The sequence below is a fragment of the Hyaena hyaena genome, unplaced genomic scaffold, assembly GCF_003009895.1.
Source record: "Hyaena hyaena isolate Hyena2069 unplaced genomic scaffold, ASM300989v1 scaffold_5, whole genome shotgun sequence".
In the NCBI taxonomy this organism is placed as follows: domain Eukaryota; kingdom Metazoa; phylum Chordata; class Mammalia; order Carnivora; family Hyaenidae; genus Hyaena; species Hyaena hyaena.
This window is the reverse complement of record NW_024080637.1, coordinates 8,231,516-8,251,183: the sequence shown is the minus strand read 5'-3', so window position 1 is coordinate 8,251,183 and position 19,668 is coordinate 8,231,516. Positions and strand designations below refer to the sequence as shown.

The 19,668-nt window shown below is 35.5% G+C and overlaps 1 protein-coding gene across 3 annotated transcripts in view; it reads left to right on the top strand.

Moving 5' to 3' along the window:
- The window catches only part of ZFYVE9 (zinc finger FYVE-type containing 9), a 150,558-nt gene that overhangs the window by 65,292 nt on the left and 65,598 nt on the right, over nt 1–19,668 (top strand). For all 3 annotated transcript variants that reach the window (XM_039238548.1, XM_039238544.1, XM_039238535.1), the window contains 4 exons: nt 2,945–3,067; nt 4,929–5,084; nt 17,739–17,963; nt 19,526–19,608. In XM_039238548.1, the coding sequence (XP_039094479.1) occupies nt 2,945–3,067; nt 4,929–5,084; nt 17,739–17,963; nt 19,526–19,608 (587 nt within the window). The remainder of the gene's footprint in view (nt 1–2,944; nt 3,068–4,928; nt 5,085–17,738; nt 17,964–19,525; nt 19,609–19,668) is intronic.

Below are 19,668 nucleotides of genomic sequence, written 5' to 3'. Positions count from 1 at the left end.
TCTTTATGTGAAAGTTTGTTGTTGATAGATCCAGATCAGCATTTAGTTAGTACATTTTTAGGAGATGATTTATCAATAATCTTTCCACAGTTTTGTCCTGGTCTTTTAGCTGGTCTCCTTGCCTTCAATCATTCTCTCCTTTATTTTATCTTCCACACTGTTGCCAATTATCTCTTTAAACATAGATATTATCATATATTGCTCTTGCTTAGAAACATGCAATATTCCCAAATGATTTCAGTATAAATTACTTATTTTAGCATACAATGTTCCATATAACTTTATCTCAACTTATCTTTCTAACTTTATTTCCAGCCAGTACCCTAGCATATTACATGCATACTGCAGATTATTTACTGTTTTTGAATATTCACTTTACACTTCCATGTTTTTCATATGCTGTGGAAGAGTGGGGAGAGAATGGACTGCACAAACCTGAACAAAGAACTAAACAAACCTGAATTCTAGTCCTAGTACCCTTATTTTCTAGCTGTGATCCAGTGGACAGGTCATTTTTCCTTTCTGAATCTTTTTCCTAATCTTAAAAAAAAATAGGTAACTACACCTACTTAAAAGTTATTGTGAGTATTAAATCAGATTTCATACTGGAAGTTATATAGCAAGAACAGTGCCAGGTGCAAATTACACATGTAATTGATGTTTTCCTTATCTTCCTTTGCTCTGCTTAGCGTACCCTTGCATACTGTAGACTCCTTGAAGAACTCAACCTTTCAAAATCCAGATTAATGAAAAAACGCTTCTCTGAATTCTTACCTATGCTACCTCTGTAGTAGTGTTTTTACTTCATCTCCATTTGAATAGAAATTCTTACAGACCTTTACTGTACTAACACTTTTCTTTTTGTAATTTAGATATTTTATATGTCTGATTAGACCATACATTCCTTCAGTTTTAATTTATGCTTCTGTCTTTTCCTACTATGGTGCTGGGCCTGTAGTGGGCTCTCAGCAGTGTTGGCTGAGGGTATTATACTATAAAATACAGTTATGTCCCAGATAGTTCAACAGTGAACTTCCATATAAAGTTGAGCATGTTTTGATTATATAATGCCTTTGGTACTTTACTAGGACCCTCTAGAAATACTCTTTTGGTAGTAAAATTCAAATTTTGGTTATTTTGATGAGTCCTATAAGTTAAATTGTCCTACTCTGTTGTCAAAGTAAATAAAATTGCAAGGTTCCATTTTCATTAAATCTAATTATCAAAACCTCTCCTACTAAGAAACAACAACTAGTTATCTATATTTAATTTAACCATTTTACTGTTTCTTCACCAGAATTTTGCAGTTTTGTATTCCAGTGGAATAACTTCATACAAATATTTTCTTCTTTTTAAAAGTCACTTAGTATTTCTCTTTTCAGTGAATATTTTCATTGGTAGAATCAACATTTCCCCTTATATCCAAAAAAATAGTGTTTTCATTTGTTTTCGCCAGTAGGAAGTGGTACTATTTTGTTCTCCCTGGCTGTCCATAATGGTATATTTTATATAAGACTAATCAAACAACATGCAACTTATAGGTTTTCAATTCCTTCTCTGTATCTTTATATTCTTTTTTTTTTATTTTTTTTTATTTTTTTATTTATTTATAGGAGAGAGAGAGACAGCGTGAGCAGGGGAGGGTCAGAGAGAGAGGGAGTCACAGACTGAAACAGGCTCCAGGCTCCGAGCTGGCAGTCAGCACAGAGCCCGACGCGGGGCTCGAACCCGTGAACCGCGAGATCATGACCTAAGCGAAAGTCGGACGCTTAACCGACTAAGCCACCCAGGCGCCCCTGTATCTTTATATTCTACAATAGTTATTATCTATGATTTTGACTTCAAGCTAGGAAGGCTACTTCATTCAAAATGGGATGGATGAGTATCACATACTATGCTTTCAAGGATTAAATGGGAATGGTTCTGTGCAAGGTCTCAAGTATTAACTTGTCCATGTTTGGAATCTATTGTGTGATTTACTGGTGATTTTGGTGATTGATATATGTACTGAACACTTGATTTAAAGGAAGCATGTCATGACACCAGTCACTTCATGATACTTTTAGTTTATTTTCTGGGTACATTTTTAAAGTTTAATTTTTTTTAAATTAAAAAATAAATTGTTTATTTATTTATTTTGAAGGGGGGAAGGGACAGAAAGCGCGGGAGAGAGAATCCCAAGCAGGCCCTTACTCAGTGTGGAACTTGATGTGGGGCTCGATCTCACTACTACAAGATTACCACCTGAGCCAATATAAATAGACAGTCACTTAACCAACTGAGTCACCTAGGCACTCCTAAAGTTTAATTTTTTAGTGGTAAAAAATCTCAACACTACTAAAGGATATAGAATATCTTTTACCTCAACCCCTCAACATCCTTTCATCCAGAGGTAACTAGAGTATTACCACTTTCTTGTATATCATGGATTATTTCATTTTTTATTTAAATTTTAGTTAACATACAGTACAATACTGGTTTCAGGAGTAGAGCTCAGGGATTCATCACTTATATTCACCCAATACTCCTCACACGTGTCTTCTTTAATACCCATCACCCATCTAGCTCATCTCTTACTCACCTCTCTCTGTCATGGATTATTTTAAATGTTGGCATTAGAACACATAATATGTGAAGTTCTTATTATGATAGTTGGAGAATTTTTGTTACATTAAAGGGCTGTTTTAGACTATGGCATAAACCAGTTTGTGGAGAAGTCTATGCATAGGATAATCATGTTCTCATCCATACTGGATTGGGTCACTTTTGAGAATGAAAGGGACACTGTTTGCATGACACTAAGACAGCAGGTATAAACCTGTTCACCTAACTACAAATCAAATGCTTAACCTTTGCTGTGAATAATCAGACCATTCCTCCATCAGGTTTCTTTCTTGGCTTGTCCCTTTAACTAATCTTTTACATGTATTTTTTGCCCTTACAGACTACGCTGTGGAAGAGAAACCATCGCAGATTTCAGTAATGCAGCAATTAGAGGATGGTGGCCCTGACCCACTTGTATTTGTTTTAAATGCAAATTTGTTGTCAATGGTTAAAATTGTAAATTGTAAGTTAGAAATTTTTTTAAATTAAAATGGGATACTTTACTGACTCATAAATAATAAGTAAAGCTTTCAAATTCATTCCATACAAGTATTTTTATATGAATATATCCAAATCTTACTGAACACTGGGTACTGAAGAAGTTGGTTTGTATAAAATAATATATCCCAGAGGACAACTGTGGGACTAACTGAAACTCTTGAGATGAGATAGGTGAATTCTCCATGGAGGAAAGCCAAACAGAAGTTGAACTGATCTGAGTTAAGTTCTTCCTGAGATGTATGTGCTAAGTCACAACTTACTACCAGAGTAGAGGAGATAGATAAATTATCTTAGGATGGACAAACAGTTTACATGCTAGATTTAAATCTCATAAACCCTAATCGTGTGCAAAGCCTTATTTGAGAGAAATGTTAATTAGTAAAACTTCAGTACATTGTAAGTTAAGATTCAGAAACTTCTCAATTCTTGGGGCTAGCTTCTTGGGCATCAGAATGAGTAAGAAGAGAATAAATTAGAATCTTGACTCTAAGATGGGTGTTGAAAAATAGAGAATGCATTTTTCCTGGATGAATGTTAATAGAGTTTTGGAGGAAGCAGGGAGGCCCTAGGGAACTATCCTGTCATTCTCACTGTGTACTTGTTTTAAGTTGACCTCAGACACCAGAAACACCTATATGCTACTTCCTTTGAGGTTCTTACTTGCTAATTGTTTGGCCAGTTATGAATGCTTGCCCTCTTTCCTTCTAGGGTCAGATTTTAAAATAACTTGCTTGAAATTTCAATTTACCATATCTAGTTTATAACTTAAAAAATAGCTAACCTAGAATTCCCTGAAATATACACCATCTTAATATAGTTGGATTAAGGGCCTCCTGTTTAGGTATATAAAGTAACAATTCCCAAAGTGAAAGAAAGGGATCTATTCATTTTTATATACATTGTGATATCTGTAATTATATTTTAATCCTACTTCAGTTCCTTTGGGGATCCTATTGTGTTGGAGTATAAATGATAAAAGTGTCAAAGATTGAACATTAACTACATATGACTTGTGCTCTTGGTTCTCTACAAAGCCTTAAGGTAAAGAAGTGAAAGTAAGTTGTCCAGAAGAGCCATCCTTTCATCACTTTCACCACTTTTTACAGGATGAAACCAAATAAAATCATGTTGCTGTTTATCTACAATTTTCTCCTCAAAAAGACCTGGCTGGTTTAGTCAGTAGAACATGCAGTTCTTGATCTCGGGGTTATAAAGCTCAAGCCACACATTGGGTGTAGAGATTACTTAAAAATAAAATCTTTAAAAAAATAAAATAAAAAGTTAGAATCTTTCAGTCACATATTAAAATTTAAAAGTATATATAAAAATATATTTTCTTTAGACCACAAGCTGAATCCTAAACTATAATACTGGCTTTTATTGTTGTTGTTTCTAGTTTTACATAAGTAATTATTTCCCTTGGTAGAGTGAGTTTTTTAAAATACAGGGTTGGGGAGTATATTCTTTAATCATTATAGGATACCTAGTTTTGTTTCATTTATTTTATTTTTAATGAAATGTTTTCCTTTAATAATTATACCTTCTGATAATAGGAGTTAAAAGTTTTAAGTGAATTTTCTTTTATTCTTTCCTCTTTTACTTCTCTTCCAGCTTTTCTAAGTATTTGTTTAAAGCCAGAGGAATTGGTATATTTTATTGTCTATAATTATATTTTGGTTCCATGCATTTATAGTTCACAATTGAATTATATGGATTCAGTTTGACGTATATTATTCTTTGCTGTATTATAGCATAGATTTCTGTGCATTTTTTAAAGGAAAAGATTGAGATTTTTATTTTTATATTTTTTATTCCATTCATAGATGTGAACAGGAAGTGCTGGTGTTTCACAACCAAGGGAATGCATGCAGTGGGTCAGTCTGAAATAGTCATTCTTCTGCAGTGTCTACCGGATGAAAAGTGTTTGCCAAAGGATATCTTTAATCATTTTGTGCAGCTTTATCGGGATGCTCTGGCAGGTGGGGATTCTTTATGACTTAGTCTGCACACTTTATTAGATGATAAAACTTTTCGGACTCAGATGCAAAATAACAGTCAATAAATTTGGAAGGCTGGCATTGGACTTTGGTATCAGTGGCAAGTTAGAACTTGCCAAAGTTTAAGGAAATATAAATTTTAGTGCTTTACCTAAAAGCACTATATTATTTTACAAAGACTGGAATCAAAGTTGTACGATAATCCATTGATCATGATGTAAGAATACTTTCCTTTGAGTGGCTTAGGGGTTATGATATTGGTACCTGGTAGAAGCATAATCATAACTTACTATTTGTTTCTTCAGTTAAACAGTACCTATATAATCATAATGTAAATATTCTTTATTTAATTTTCAAGTTTCAAACACGACTAGCATGGACAACTTTATTATGGTTTCAAAATAAATTATAAATATTGTTAACCCTAACAATGTAAAAGTGTATGCATAGCTATTGGAAAAGACTAAGGATTCTAATAGAAAGATATATATACATATTTTTTTTTTGTTTTTTATTTTTTTAAATGTTTTATTTATTTTTGAGAGAGAGAAAAACAGCGTGAGCAGGGGAGGGTCAGAGAGAAAGAGAGAGACACAGAATCTGAAACAGGCTTCAGGCTCTGAGCTGGCAGTAAGCACAGAGTCCGACGCGGGGCTCGAACCCACGAACTGTGAGATCATGACCTGAGCCGAAGTCGGACATTTAACTGACTGAACCACCCAGACGCCCAGAAAGACATATTATTATAAGTTGAGAGAGAAGAAATATGTTTATGTGTAGTATTTGGCATTACAAAGTTAACCTCCCCTGAATTAACAGAGGCAGTAAGAAGTGATGTAGTTGAGCTATAGCCTCATTATCATAACAGGAAGTAAGAAAACAATATCTGTAGTTGGTAAATAGCATATATGAACTACAATGAATAATAGAAGAGATTGTCTCTGAGGAACAAGCCTTGGAAAGGGGAGTGAGGGTGACCAGGGTATTAAAATTACTTTCATGTATTACTTGATAATGTTTTATGAATATATTAAAACCATAAATTATTCATGCTTTCTGAATGCAGTAATTCCCCTTGTGGGATTTTGTGCCAAAAAAATTACCTAAAATGTAAAATACACTTGGTACAGGAAGGTGTTTATTGCAGCATTGCTTAAATTTAACACAAAAATTTAGAGGTAACCTAAATGCTTAGCCATAGGTGAAAGGTTTAACTGTGTTACACTGATTGGATGTATGCATCTTTTTTAGAACGTTTTTTAGCCATTAAAAGTAATATTTATGAATAGAATGTTACAACATGGAAAATGCTCTTGAAGTAAGTACAAAAGCAGGATATAAATTATATCTTTAGTGTGATTATAGCTTATGTATAAAAGATTATACCTTCATGTCTTAGTTTCTGTGATCATTTAGGTGTAATATTACATAAAGACAAAGCAATACATTGGCAACTGACCACCTGCCTATGAAGTATACTTCAGTATTTACTGTGTCAGTCCCAAAATGTATGGGATTAATATGAAGTCAGGTGGAGCCTTCAGGCCATATAATACTTGGGACCTAAATTTATTTCCAAGAATGAATTGAAACACTCACTTTTCTCCTCAATTTGGATATATTCACATGTAAAAACAATAAACAGAGAAATGGCATTGGGGGTCCAAGAAGTTGGGGGTTTTGAGAAGGAATAAGGGACTAAGGCATGGGAGGATCATGAAGGTCTTGTTCCAGAGTCCATCCTTTATTCTTCAGGCAACGAGGAACAATTGGAAAAACATGAGTGACAGAATCAGATTTGCATTTTAGAAAGATGACTTTATTTTTTTATTGTATTTTTTTAAAAGTATTTTTTTTAAATTTATTTCTAGGAGAGAGAGAGAGAGAGACAGCCTGAGCAGGGGAGGGTCAGAGAGAGAGAGAGTCACAGACTCTGAAACAGGCTCCAGGCTCTGAACTAGCAGTCAGCACAGAGCCCGACGTGGGGCTCGAACCCACGAACCGCGAGATCATGACCTAAGCGAAAGTCGGACGCTTAACCGACTAAGCCACCCAGGCGCCCCTAGAAAGATGACTTTTTTTTTTTTAAAGGTTAAGACATTTTTTATTTATTTATTTATTTATTTATTTATTTATTTATTTATTTTTTTAATTTTTAATGTTTTATTTATTTCTAGGAAAGAGAGAGAGACAGCGTGAGCAGGGGAGGGTCAAAGAGAGAGGGAGACACAGTCCGAAATAGGCTCCAGGCTCCGAGCTGGCAGTCAGCACAGAGCCCGACGCGGGGCCCGAACCCACAAACCGTGAGATCATGACCTAAGCGAAAGTCGGACGCTCAACCGACTAAGCCACCCAGGCGCCCCCCTAGAAAGATGACTTTAGAGGCAGTATGAAAATAGATCAAAGTCTATGTGTCTGGTGGCAGGTAAACCGAATTAAGAAGCAGTTAGAATGAATAAGCAAAATACTATAGTGGATAAACACTAAAATACTGCTCAGTAGTAAAGATAATAAACTGCTAATATGTACAACAACATGGATGAATACACAGACATTATGCTGAACAAAAGAAGTCAAGTTAAAAAAGTACATATTACATGATTCCATTCTCATGATTTCTCTGGAACCGGCAAAATGAGTCTGTGGCGATAGAAATTATATCAGCATTTCCTGGGGTGAGTTGGAGGTGAGTTGCAGCTGACTACAGAGGGGCCCTGGGAACTTTCTAAGATTATATAAATACTTATATATTGTTAGGGGTAGTAGTTCTATGAATGTTTACATGTTTACATAGTGTTAGGGGTAGTAGTTAGATGAATATTTGCATTTGGCAAAACTCATTGAACTATATACTTAAAATTGGTGGGTTTTATTGCATGAAATAATATATACCCCAGTAAGATTGACTTAAAAGTTTTTCGTTGTGATATAATTGACTGCAACATTAGTTTCAGATATAAAATATAATGACTCAATATTTGTATTTATTGTGAAATGATCACCACGGTAAGTCTACTTAACATCCATTTTCACACAGTTAAGTTTTTTTCTTACTGATGAAAACTTTTCAGATCTACTCTCTTAGCAGCTTTCAAATATATAATGCAATATAATATTGTTAATTGTAGTTCCCATGCTGCACATACAGCCTCAGTACTAATTTGTAACTGGAATTTTTTACTTTTTGACCACTTTCACTGATTTTACCCACCCTCTCAATCCCCATCTGTCCCCTACCAATCTGTTCTCTATATCTATGAGTACTGTGGGGTTTTTGTTTGTTTGCTTGCTTTAGATTCCACATATAAGTGAAATCATATTTATTTATCTTTACCTTGCTTAGTTTACTTGAAATAATGCTGTCAGGGTCCATCCATGTTGTTGTAAATGACAGGATTTTCTTTTTATAGTTCAATAATATTCCATTGTGTATATGTGAACCACATTTTATCCATTCATCTGTTGATGGACACTTAGGTTGTTTCATGTCTTGGCTATTGTAAATATTGCTGTAATGAACATGGGGGTGCAGATATCAGGTGAGTATTCATGAGTGGAATTGGCTGGATCATATGGTAGTTCTATTTTTTATTTTTGAGGAACTTCTATACTGTTTTCCTTAGTGGCTACACCAATTACATTCCCACCAGTGGTGCATGAGGGTCCCTTTTCTCCATATCCTCACCAACACTTGGTTATTTTTTTAAAAGCTATTGTTAGAATCTAGCAAGAAATTAAGAAATTTTCAAGGTTTAATAAAGTACTTAAGTAATAGCAGTGGGAATAAGGAGTATTGAAAAGATAAAAGATGGTGATGTGTCAGTTCAATAGGATTTGGTAATTAACTGGATGTGGGGGTGAGAGGGGGTAAGTGAGAGTGGCTTCAGATTTCTGGCTTGGGCATCTGACTGGACTTTGTTCTTATTCATCGAGATAATAAATAGAAGAGCAGATTTGGCAGAGGAGTGGAAGATTGGTTTTTTGTTATGTTGAGTTTGAAATACTGACAACAGGTGGTAATATGTAAATGAATGATGAATATATGGATATAGATGGACCTCAGAAAGTAGATCTGGGCTAAAATACAGATTTGGGAGACCCAGTGTTTATGTGATTATTGAAACTATGGTGGTGAATGGGATAGGCCAGTGTGAAGAAACTAGTGCTGAGAATGGAGCTCTGAGGAATACCAACAAGGAAAGGCTGTGGTCGTTGCAGAGTCATTAAAGTACATGTTTACCGTAAGTGGTTACTCATTCTCCAGAAGTATCCTTCTAAATCAGTAGAGTCCATTTTGAACTATCATAGTAAAATGCAAAAACTATACAACAAAAATTACTTTGATAGTAAGATAATAGTGCAAGTCTAAGGTCAGACTATAATACATGTAAGCTGTTTTAAATATTATCTGTAATATAGGATGAGGGCATGCACGTATATATCTAAGTAAATAACATTTCAAAGGCATAAACAAGTGATCTGTAAGTGTCTGTCCTCAAATAGAAATCATTTCGCAGCTCATAAAAACTAGAAGGTATCTTAGATCATCTGGTACAAACTCTTCAGTTTTTAGATGGGGAAAATGAGACATTTTTAGATGAGGAAAATGAGAGGTGTTAATGGCTTGTCTAAATCATAGACCTAGTTGGTGGCAGAATTAGGACTAAGGCTCCCAGACCAGTATGCTTTACATTATGTCAGTTGCCTCTATGTGTATATATTAGTAGTATAGAAGTTTTAAAAAACAGGTATACATCTGTGGTATGCCTGTTTTAAGAATCCTGTTTTTAGATAATCTAAGTAGTAATTTGATACATAATTTCACTGTGTTTTTCTTTAATAAGTGGAAGCATCTTTTACGTGTTCTGAAATGATCCTAGTATTTTTTTCTTTTCTGTGTAACACATTGTGTGGAATTGGCAAATCCTGTCTTAATTTTCTTGAATGTGAAAGCCTTGAATACTCTATCACTTGCATAGTGGTTACTCTACCATAAATCACTTAAAAAGCCTTGAAGCCTGGGGTGCCTGGGTAGCTTAGTCAATTAAGTGTCCAATCAGGTCATGATCTCACGTTTCATGAGTTCAAGTTCTGCATTGGGCTCTGCACTGATAGCATAAATCCTGCTTCGTGATTTTCTCTCTCTTCCTCACTCTCTGCCCCTTCCCTATGTGCTCACTCTCTCATGCACACTCAAAAGTAGAATAAATAAACTTAAAAAAAAGAAAAAAAGCTCAGGGGCTCCTGAGTGGCTTAGTCAGTTAAGTGCTCGACTTCGGCTTCGGCTCAGGTCATGATCTCACAGTTCATGGATTCAAGCCCTGCATCAGGCTCTGTGCTGACAGCTTGGAGCCTGGAGCCTGCTTCAGATTCTGTCTCTCCCTTTCTCTCTGCCCCTTCCCCACTTGTGCTTTCTCTCTCTCTCAAAAATAAACATTAAAAAAGTAAAACCTTAGAAGGCTTTGAATGAACTTTATATATAATTTCCTGTGTATTTTTAAACTACAGTATTTTATAATAATTTGTGTATATGTATTTCTTATTTAGCATATATTAATTTTTTTGTCATACATAGTTGCTTATGCTTTCCAAAGTGAGAGTAGAAGGGAAATTACATTTTGTGAGTAAGTAATGACATTCTGAGAGTTTAAGGATGCCTTCTAGTTATTATAATGCCATGGGAGATTCTAGATTGTATATTGTTTCTTGCCATCTCACCTTCCTTCTTCTATCTTTTGTACTTGTTTTTTGTGCAAACAGACATTCAGAACATGGATTTGAATGAAATGAGAATTGTATCTACCAGATTATTTTTTTCTGGAGTTAATCTCTGGTTGTTTCCCTCTCTTACTCAAAAATTTTAATGGACTTTTACTACCTTTAGAATAAAACGTGTACTCCAACATTCAGGACTCTATGTACTCTGATTCTATTTTCTAGTCTTATTCCTACTAGTAGTCTTCCATACTTCCTTTTTAGCCACACTAAACATTTCTTGGTTCTTTATATACTCTGATAATTTCCTACTTCATTACCTGTGATCATGGTGCCTTACCACCACCATGCTGTTTCATACTACTTCAGCTATCTGAATCCTATCAGTTGTCTTTTTTTTTTAAAGTTTATTTATTTGGGGGGGGGAATGTGTGGGGATGGAGCAGAGAGAGGGGGAGGGAGAGAGAATCCAAAGTAGGCTCTGCATTGTTAGCGCAGAGCCTAGTGTGGGACTTGAACTCATGAACTATGAGATCATGACCTGAGCTGAAATCAAGAGTCAGAGGCTTAACCAACTGAGCCACCTAGGTTCCCATCAGTTGTCTTAAGCCTCACTCAGAGATGACTTTCTTCATGAACTCTTCCTTAATACTCTTCCCAGATAGAAGTAATCTCTTCTTCTGAATTTTTTTACTTACCTTTAAAAAATTATTTAGTATATATAAAAGCATGTAAACATATTTTAAATAATTATGCAAGTTATAAAGCAAAAAGAATTAACCACGCATAAACAAAACACCCAACTTAGGAAATAAAAATGGCCAACCCCCTGAAGCATTGATCAGTGACCAATCTTGATGGTATCTTCCCTCTGAACTTTCCCAACCTTTAGGTAACTGCTATTGTCAGTCATGTGTTAGTAGTTTTCTTGCTTTTCTAATTTTATCATAAATGTTTTACATCACTAAGGATTATAATGCATTGTTTTGCATGTTTTTAAACTTTATACAAATGTTGAATCCAGGGATTCAACTCCTACATATAACACCCAGTGCTCATCACAAGTGTCGTCCTTAATGCCCCTTGCCCATTTAGCCCATGCCCCCACCCAAATCCCTCCAGCAACCCTTAATTTGTTCTCTGTATTTAAGAATCTCTAATGTTTTGTCCCTCTCCTTGTTTTTATATTATTTTTCCTTCCTTTCCCTTATGTTGATCTGTTTTGTATCTTAAATTCTACATATGAGTGAAGTCGTTATGATAGTTTTCTTTCTCTAATTTTGCTTAGCTTAATACACTCTAGTTCCATCCACTTTGTTGCAAATGTGAAGATTTCATTCTTTTTGATCAGTGAGTAATACTCCATTGTATACCATACCTTCTTTATCCATTCATCTGTCAATGGACATTTGGGCTTTTTTCATACTTTGGCTGTTGTGATAGCGTTCCTATAAACATTGGGGTGCATGTGCCCCTTCAAACAGCACACCTGTATCCTTTGGATAAATACCTAGTAGTGCAACTGCTGGCCGTAGGGTAGTTCTGTTTTTTTTAAGGAACCTCCATACTGTTTTTCAGAGTGGCTGCACCAGTTTGCATTCCCACCAGCAGTGCAAAAGACATCCTCTTTCTCCATATTCTTGCTAACATCTGTTGTTGCCTGAATTATTAATTTTAGCCATTCTGATAGATGTGAGGTGGGATCTCATTGCAGTTTTGATTTGTATTTCCCTGATGATGAGTGATGTTGACCATTTGTTTCATGTTTCAGTTGGCCATCTGGATGTCTTCTTTGGAAAAGTGGCTATTCATGTCTTTTGCACATTTTTTCACTGGATTGTTTTTTGGGTGTTGAGTTTGATAAGTTCTTTACAAGTTTTGGATACTAACCCTTTATCTGATATGTCATTTGCAAATATATTCTCCCATTCTTTTTGTTACCTTTTAGTTTTGCTTATTGTTTCCTTTGCTGTGCAGAAGATTCTTATATTGATGAGGTCCCAGTAGTTCATTTTTGCTTTGGTTTTCCTTGCCTTCGGCGACCTGTGGAGTAAGAAGTTGCTGCGGCCGAAGTCAAAGAGATTTTTGTCTGCTTTTTCCTCTAGGATTTTGATGGCTTCCTGTCTTATGTTTAGATCTTTCATCCATTTTGAGTTTATTTTTGTGTATGGTGTAAGAAAGTAGTCAAGGTTCTTTTTTCTGCATGTTGCTGTCCATTTTTCCCAGCACTTTTTACTGAAGAGGCTGTTTTTATTCCATTGGATATTCATTCTTTCCTGCTTTGTCAAAGATTAGTTGGCCATACATTTGTGGGTCCATTTCTGGGTTCTCTCTTCTGTTCTATTGATCTGAGTGTCTGTTTTTGTGCCAGTACCATATTGTCTTGATACAGCTTTGCAGCACATCTTGAGGTCCCAGGTTGTGATGCCTCCAGCTTTGGTTTTCTTTTTCAGGATTGCTCTGGCTATTCAAGGTCTTTTCTGGTCCCATACAAATTTTAGGATTATTTGTTCTAGCTCTGTGAAGAATGCTGGTGTTGTTTTGATAGGGATTGCTTTGAATATGTAGATTGCTTTGGGTAGTATTGACATTTTAACAATATTCTTCCAATCCACGAGCATGGAATATTTTTCTATTTTTTTTGTGTCTTCTTCAGCTTCTTTCATAAGCTTTCTATAGTTTTCAGTGTATAGATTTTTCACCTCTTTGGTTACATTTATTCCTAGATATTTTATGGTTTTTGGTGCAATTGTAAATGGGATTGATTCTTTGATTTCACTTTCTGTTACTTTATTATTGGTTTAAAGGAATGCAACCAATTTCTGCGCATTGATTTTATATCTTGCAACTTCGCTGAATTAATGGATCAGTTTTAGCAGTTTTTTGGTGGAATCTTTTGGGTTTTCCATATAGAGTATCACATCATCTGCGAAGAGTGAAAGCTTGACTTCCTCCTTGCCAATTTGGATGCCTTTTATTCCTTTGTGTTGTCTGATTGCTGAGGCTAGGACTTCCAGTACTATGCTGAAAAACAGTGGCGAGAGTGGATATTCCTGTTGAGTTCCTGACCTCAGGGGGAAAGCTCTCAGTTTTTCTACATTGAAGATGATATTAACATTGGATTTTTCATATATGGCTTTTATGATCTTAAGGTATGGTCCTTCTATCCCTACTTCCTTGAGTTTTTTTTTTTTTAATCAAGAAACGATGCTATATTTTGTCAAATGCTTTCTCTGCATCTATTGAAAGGATCATGTGGTTCTTATCCTTTCTTTTATTAATGTGATGTATCACTTTGATATGTGGATATTGAACCAGTTCTGCATCTCAGGTATAAATCCCACTTGATCATGGTAAATAATTCCTTTAATTGTATTTCACTAATTATTAATGAAGCTGAGCATATATTTATTTATTGGCCATACATATTTTGTCTTCTGTGACAAATATGTCCTTGCTTCTGTCTTTCACCCATGTTTCTATAATATTAACATTCTCTTGTGGATTCCTTTACATTTTTTAAACATACATTCTCATATGTAAGCCAATTTGACAATAAATTATATTAAAAAATAAGTAAATAAACATACATTGTCAATTATGACCTTTTTCTAACAGATAAATTATTCAGTATTTTGTCAAATGTCAAATTTTGTCAAATAGTTTTCTATTGATATATTTTTTTTTTTTTTTTTTAATGTTTTATTTATTTCTAGGAGAGAGAGAGAGAGAGTGTGTGAGCAGGGGAGGGCCAGAGAGAGAGGGAGTCACAGACTGAAACAGGCTCCAGGCTCCAAGCTGGCAGCCAGCACAGAGCCCGACGCGGGGCTCGAACCCACGAACCATGAGATCATGACCTAAGCGAAAGTCGGACGCCCAACCGACTAAGCCACCCAGGCGCCCCTCTATTGATATATTTCTAAGCTACAAAGCTTAGTAGCTTGAAACACACATTTATTATCTCCAGGTTTTCATGGGTTTGGAGTCTAGGCACAGCTTAGATAAATCATCCTTTCATAGGGTCTTAAGATGTCAGTTGTGGTGAGGCAGAATTCATTTCCTTGCAAATCCCCATTTTCTTTATAGCTTTTGGCTGGGGAATCCTCTTGACTCCCAGAGACTGCCTGCAGTTCTTTGCCTCCTGGCTCCATGGATAGTTTACAACATGCATGTTTCCTTGCTTCCAGGTCAATAGTAGTGTGTCTCCTTGCTTTGAATCTCTGACCCCTAGACCTAGATTTAAAGATCTGATGTTGGGGCACCTGGGTGACTCAGCTGATTGAGTGTCTGACTTTGGCTCAGGTCATGATCTCGTGGTTCATGGGTTCTAGCCCCGCATCGGGCTCTGTGCTGACAGCTAAGAGCCTGGAGCCTGCTTCTGTGTCTCCCTTTGTCTCTGCCCCTCCCCTGCTCGTGCTCTGTCTCTCAAAAATAAATAAACTTTAAAAAAATTAAATTTAAAAAATAATAAAGCTGTGATGTCAGGCCCACCCTGATAATCTCCCTGATTAACACCAAATCCATTGATTAGTAACCTATTCATGGAGGTGACATCCCATTATATTCATAGGTACTGCCATCATTCAGGGAGAGGGAATTGAACAAGGCATGTGTACCAGGAGACAGACAGAATACTGCCTTCCACACAGCACTTTTATCCTCCCAAACATGACACAGGCCTAAAATACACTTTACTTGTTTGGTACCTTCACCAGTCTTACTGTTATTGCCTCTAGTTTGTTTCGCCTTTTGTTATAAAGAAAAAAAATTATTTATATTTAACTATTAATTCAGTATTCATTGTTAGTATCAAAAATCACTATAATTATTCAATTCAATCAAGATGATCAAAGTTGCCATTACATTTTTTCTATAGCTATTGTTTTTAGTATCCTCTGTTTCCATTCAGATTTGCTTTCCTTTTTTAAAAAAATTTATTTATTTTTTTAATTTACATCCAAGTTAGTTAGCATATAGTGCAACAATGATTCCAGGAATAGATTCCTTAATGCCCCTTACTCATTTAGCTCATCCCCTCTCCCACAACCCCTCCAGTAACCCTCTGTTTGTTCTCCATATTTAAGAGTCTCTTATGTTTTTATCCCTCTCTCTGTTTTTATTCTTGCTTCCCTTCCCTTATGTGCATCTATTCTGTGTCTTTTCTGTGTCTTAAATTCCTCATATGAGTGAGGTCATATGATATTTGTTTTTCTCTAATTTCACTTAGCATAATACCCTCATGTTCCATCCACAGAGTTGCAAATGGCAAGATTTCATTCTTTTTGATTGCCAAATAATACTCCATTGTATATATATACCACATCTTCTTTATCCATTCATCCATCGATGGAACATTGGGGCTCTTTCCAAACTTTGGCTATTGTTGACAGTGCTGCTATAAACATCGGGGTGCGTGTGTCCCTTTGAAACAACATACCTGTATCCCTTGGATAAATACCTAGTAGTGCAGTTGCTGGATCGTAGGGTAGTTGTAGTTTTCATTTTTGAGGAACCTTCATACTGTTTTCCAGAGTGGCTGCACCAGTTTGCATTCCTACCAGCAGTGCAAAAGAGATCCTCTTTCTCCACATCCTCGCCAACATCTGTTGTTGTCTGAGTTGTTAACTTCAGCCATTCTGATAGGTGTGAGGTGGTATCTCATTGCAGTTTTGATTTGTATTTCTCTGATGATGAGTGCATATATTCTATCATTTATTCTTCACACAGGTCTGAAATTTATAATATCCCCCATTTTACACAGATGTTGAAGCTCAGAGAAGTCAAATAACTTGCCCTCAAATCACATAATAATAATTGAACTAGTATTCAAACTCATATTTCTGTGACTACACAATCTGTGATTTTTTTTTTTTTCCAAAGTGCATACTGCTTCCTTGATACGGGGATTTTTTTGTTTTTATAGATCTGGCCCAGCAACTCAAACGTGCAGCCAGATTTGGTTAATTCTCAGGCAAGAGTACTGCCCCTAAATGTATTTGGCAGATGATAATGTGCAGGTGAACATGGCTCTCAGCCACAAGGCTTCTGTGAGATTTATGGGGAGGTGTTCCCTTCACCTGTGGACCCTGCTGTCACCATAGCTTCCTGCTTCACTCAAGGATTCTGTGACCCATCACTGAACTGTTCATGAATAGACTGTAGTTTTCAAGGAAAGGAAGCATTAAGTTTTCTGGTGAGAATCTCTGTGCTGTTATTTCTTTCAGAGATATCAGAGAGCTTGTACATATCTAGGGAACCTGTCTACTGTTCCATTATGGAACAGCTCCTGTTGGGAAGCTTTTTTGTAATTCTAAACTGAGGAAAATGTCTCCTTAATAAAAGCTGATTTGTTTCATTAAAAAATATTTGAATTAGAAGGTGCTTAGTAAAGAACATTTGTAACTAAAAGACAAAAAAACTAATAGGAATTTAAATGGGCCCTAAGTCATGTTTCATATTTGTCTCATCCAGAAGTGCAAAGCATAAATTCTACCTTCTCCATAAATTTTCTTGCTTCAACATATCATACAAAACTGTACTTATTATCTTAATTCATTGTGTTCATGAATGGACTTCATTCACCCAATGAGATTGTAAGCTCTGTAAGAGCAGGTACCTAGTCTTAACATTTTTTTTTCCTGATTTTTGAGGCAATAATTCTTATCCTGAGACCTCTAAAAGTCTCATACATATAATTCATACAGTAAATGCTCACCAGAGGCCCTTATGAGATTGGAAAACAATTTTCATTTAATAAATATCATTTATTTAAAAAAACTTTGTAAACATCTGTCTTTCATGTTTAGTGAAAGGTTGGGAATTAGTGTTTGGTAATGTGTGGCCCAGTGTTACGTAATAATGATTATTAAACATAAAATCAGTTTATTGATGGAGAGTAATTAATGAGCTTTTTTGTTTTAGGAAATGTTGTGGGCAACTTGGGACATTCCTTCTTCAGTCAAAGTTTCCTTGGCAGTAAAGAACATGGTGGATTCTTATATGTGACATCTACCTACCAGTCACTGCAAGACCTGGTACTCCCAACCCCACCTTACTTGTTTGGGATTCTCATCCAGAAATGGGAAACTCCTTGGGCTAAAGTGTTTCCCATCCGACTAATGTTGAGGCTTGGAGCTGAATATCGGCGTAAGTAGTAAAGTAGCTTCTTTTACACTATATGACCAAAACATGATGACTCAATTAAGGCCTGAAATATTCAGATTCTTCCTTTTCCCCCATACCAGTGATATAGTTCAGCAGAAATCTTTTGAAATAGCTAAGCTAAATTTGGCCATTGTCTTTACTTATTTTGACTCTAAAGTGAAGAACTAAAAATCTCTAATGAGGGAATTAGTGATTATTTTTTACCTTGTAGACTTACTGGTTTTATATAGTTCATTGATAAATATATGTTCATCTTCAGAAAAAATTAATTGGAATTTAACAAGTAACTTTTTACAGTATAGTGAGCATTTTTTGGTAATTTTGTTGGAAAATAGGCAAATTGCATTTTACGTAGCATAATATGTACTGGAAACTAGTGGTATACAGATCACTCTTGGTAAAGTAAGCAGTAGAAGAGCTTTGTTCATGGTGGTAGCAGTACAAGTATAAGTTGTGAGGTTTTTTAAAGACATTAAGGCCTAAATGCAGGCTTTCTTTTTAACTTTATACCTTCACCTAATCAAACTTGCGTGGTCTAAGAATCAGACCATTTGAATAAGATTCTTAACTCTGTACTAGCTCTGTAACTCTGGGCAAGTGACTTGAGCTGTCTGTCTGTTTCCCCTCACCTGGAAAGAATAATACTTGCTTTTTATATTATGTAATGTTGTTAAGAGGATCAAATATGATAATGAAAACTTATTTTATAAACCATAAAACAGTATATTTTATGTCTTCTACAAGTCAACTTCATTCTTTCCCTTGCTCATTCAATAAGAATTTAATAAAGGCCTACCATTTAGAACAAATCCTGGGAATTCAGAAATAGCTAAGATACATTACAGGCTCTTAGAAACCTTTGTAAGAAAGACATACAGAAGTCATGATTATAGTAGTATATTGTGTTAAAACACATGCTCAAAGTTAAACAAAGTTCTTTTGGAGCTTCAAGGTGGAATCTAACTTCACCACAAATGAAGAAGTAGGATAAGAAACATTTCTTAGATCAAAGTGCTTCTGCACTGAATTGTGAAAGAGGCATTTGAATCAGCCAAATGAAGTAGAGAGAGGATTGTATGCAGAGGAAAGACCTTGTATATCTTCCTGTCTTATATGGCAGTTCACTCCATAGAGTTCAAGGAGTAAGCCAGTTAATAAGTCACCTCATGTTTGGCTTTTCTAAGGAATCTTCCTAGATCATGGTTGGGAGATATATAAGAATGAATACAGAAGACTTAGGAGAGGTTTGTTTCCTGGATCATATTAATTTAGTCTGAAGAAGAATGCTTCCTAAAACGTTATAGTTCATTTTTGAGAAAGCTGCATCAAAAGGCCTATTCTGGTCACCAGAATACTTACTTTGGTGTGGTTTGTAGAAGGCTCAGAATTCGTCTTTGATGCTAACATACTAAATACTTTTGAGCTTTAAATTAGATATGCTCTATAGAGTTATTAGTTACATTTTGAAAACTATGAACTATAATATCTCTTTTACCAAAATTTTAAGCTGTCAAGTTTAGTCTGATTATTTCTCATTTCCATAGTTTATCCATGCCCACTGTTCAGTGTCAGATTTCGGAAGCCATTGTTTGGAGAGACTGGACATACCATCATGAATCTTCTTGCAGTAAGTTGGGAATTTTTATTTACTTTTTTCTTACGGGGGTTGGTACAGGAGAAGGAAGAG